Source organism: Cephus cinctus, unplaced genomic scaffold, assembly GCF_000341935.2.
Source record: "Cephus cinctus unplaced genomic scaffold, Ccin1 Ccin1_scaffold0249, whole genome shotgun sequence".
Lineage (NCBI taxonomy): Eukaryota > Metazoa > Arthropoda > Insecta > Hymenoptera > Cephidae > Cephus > Cephus cinctus.
This window is the reverse complement of record NW_014332964.1, coordinates 26,891-29,941: the sequence shown is the minus strand read 5'-3', so window position 1 is coordinate 29,941 and position 3,051 is coordinate 26,891. Positions and strand designations below refer to the sequence as shown.

Here is a 3,051-nt window from a genome sequence, read left to right as displayed (position 1 = left end):
TTTCTTTCATGTTCTCTGCAGTGGTTGGTCGTTCATGATAGATTCGATCACCAGATCTCACTCCCCTCGATTTCTATCTGTGGGGAAAACTGAAGGACGAAGTCTATCATAAACGACCAACCACTGCAGAGAACACGAAAGAAAGAATCACCAGGGCTTGTGCATCGACTTCTTCAGAAATTAACTACAGAGTAGTAAATTCAAATTTCAAATTCAAAGCCAAATCTCTAACATGTCGAATTAGTATTAATTCCATATTTCTGGGTTGGAGGTCATCTGAAAGTCATACAATGTTACATGGTTGGATTCGTTTGGATGCCGGCTACAATATGCAAGGAGAAAAAATGTGCCATTCCATTTAAAAAAACTCTGATAACCTTGAAAAAACTGGTAAAAAATGAAATAAAAAAAAATATTATGATAACCATGGGCGCTCTTCCGAATCATTTAAATTCCGATATTTGCGAACTCCATATCTTTAAATCCAATAAAGTTATTTAGGTGTTCTGTTTCTCGCGCCTCACCCTGTATACCCATAATAAGCAATATGCCAAGAAAAGTATCCATTTCATCTCTCGTAACAGACTGCCAGTCCTGTTGATGCATTCTACTGCTAGATGAAGAATTATTTATACTTTGTGTAGCATATTTATTTGTTTCATCAACTATCTTCTCTAGTATGTAATCCGTGAAGAATAGTTTGTATAAAGCAAAAGGGTCATTACAGTCAATGTTTTCATGTAAAAATTCCTCTTCTTCTGAATACTCATTTATGGCCAGGTTACTCCAAAAAAACGTGATTTTTTTCAATAAATTTTATTTATACTACAAAACATGTCGAGTAATAAATTTTTTTAACATATGAAAGCACATATATTAAACTACTTCAAAATTTTTTTTTTTTTCAAAATGGCGGCTTCAAAAATGGCTGCTGAAACTCGTCCGATTAGTAGATGGATGACATCATTTCTTGGAAACGAATTATCTGAAAGCAAAAAACAAAACGATTTCATGTTCTGTATCGAATTGGCTATGGCCTCAAGCAGAATGAAACATTTTCAATAAAAAAAAAAAAAAAATGGCGGACTTTTGAATTTTTTTATCTTTTTTTTTTCACTTTCAATTATTTATAACTTTTTTAAATAACAATGAATATTTCTGGTTAATTGGCTATGGCCTCAAGCAGAATGAAACTTTTTTTTTTTAAATGGCGGCTTCAAAAATGGCTGCTGAAACTCGTCCGATTAGTAGATGGATGACATCATTTCTTGGAAACGAATTATCTGAAAGCAAAAAACAAAACGATTTCATGTTCTGTATCGAATTGGCTATGGCCTCAAGCAGAATGAAACATTTTCAAAAAAAAAAAAAAAAAATGGCGGACTTTTGAATTTTTTTATCTTTTTTTTTTCACTTTCAATTATTTATAACTTTTTTAAATAACAATGAATATTTCTGGTTCTGCTTGAGGCCATAGCCAGACATCTAAATAGTAAAATGCCGTTTAGTTCATGTCGATAAGTGCAATAGTTTTTAAATGAGAGTGTCATCCATGCGAAAAAACGTGGTTCGGAGAAAAATCAGTTTAAAGTTTTTATTCGTGAAAAATCGTAAAAAAAAGTGAATTTTACTCACATATCCATTCCAGCTTCATACACAACTCCTTCCTGGTCTTCGTAAGCATCATTATGAAGAATTCTTGCATTTCTTACAGCAGTTCTGTGTTCCTTAGACACTTCAGTAGCTTCTTGCTCAGCTCGATCAACACGCCTGTTGTTGGCCCTATCAGCATAGTGCCTTGCTTCCGGGCCGATTCTGACACCCATAACTTCCATTACTTTTAATATGGAAAAAAGCCCTTCATTAAAAATACAACCAGCACTGAGAGCAGCAATTTCAAGCGTTTTTTTCGCAACAAACTTATGTTTAGGGGTATGTTCCAGACACACGAGTTATAACTTTCGTTATCGTTTTGCGTGTTAGCGCCTAAACATCTCTCGAGCAACTTTTCGTCGGTTAGTTCTTCATAAATTGGCTGTAAAATATCGGCTTATATTGGCTTGAATTTCCTGATCGAAAGCTGGAGGATGGTTGTAATTCTGTTTTGTAGCTACTGCCTTTTGATAAGCGTACCATGAATCTGCTCCGGCTGGGCAATACTGGTGTTGCGGCTTAGCATCGGTGGAACACTTCTGATAAAATGAGGCCAGAATTGCATTCTTCATGTCTGGCACAGAATCGGGGTGAGCAAGCACAGCTTTTTTAAAATAGCTAGATAATTTTACCAGTTGCCCTTCAGTGAATTGTAAAGATTTTACGACAGGTTCTTCACTTTTTTTAGCCTTCTTTTTGGGTACTTTTTCACCTCTTTCTAGTGCCTCTTTTTTTTCTTGCGCTTTCAGAGCTCTCTTTATTTTTGCAAGGTTTTTTTTGGCTTCTTTACCACGTCTATATATACTCTTGCCTACGTGTAAAACACATGCCTTTTTCTTTACTTTGAGAGCCTCGCCGTACGGTTTAGATTCTTCGAGTCTTTTGAAAGTCTTACAGTCACCGTCGCCGATATAATATTCATACATAACACCGTACTGCTCCACAGACCTCCGAAACATCTCTTCAACTCCTTCAACTTCTATAAGACCGGCACTACCATCATGATCCCTTGTGCAATTGCCTGCTTCACAATGTTCGGTAAACCAAGCATCAAACTCTGGCGTATTTTCGGGGAATTTTTTTGAATAGTTACTGCATGCTTGGCAAATCTTCGATTTTACTATAACATCTATGACTTTGTTCGTGTACTTGCCGATCAAACTAACAATACCGAGTAAAGCTGTGAATCCTCTTTTTGGCCAGGAACCATCGCCCGAAACAGTAAGCCTATCTTCGGGTAATCATCTCTCTTTATTCTTTTCTTGCTCTTCTTTAGCAGCTTTTTTAAAAACTATTTCACTAACAGCCTTCAGTGCAATATGAACATGCTCGAAGCATTTATAATAGCCAGTTACACTTAATGCACTTGCTGAGATATCCATCAGTCCACAAAAATTC

General features: G+C 36.0%; 1 protein-coding gene across 1 annotated transcript in view; it reads right to left on the bottom strand.

Annotated features, from left to right (window-relative positions):
- LOC107265914 (piggyBac transposable element-derived protein 4-like) overlaps positions 1–1,835 on the bottom strand; it is a gene marked incomplete at its 3' end in the record, with an annotated part of 4,559 nt that extends 2,724 nt beyond the window's left edge. The window contains exon 1 of the mRNA XM_015735837.2: positions 1,636–1,835. Coding sequence (XP_015591323.2) covers positions 1,636–1,835 — 200 coding nt within the window. The remainder of the gene's footprint in view (positions 1–1,635) is intronic.
- Between the last annotated feature and the right edge of the window lie 1,216 nt (positions 1,836–3,051).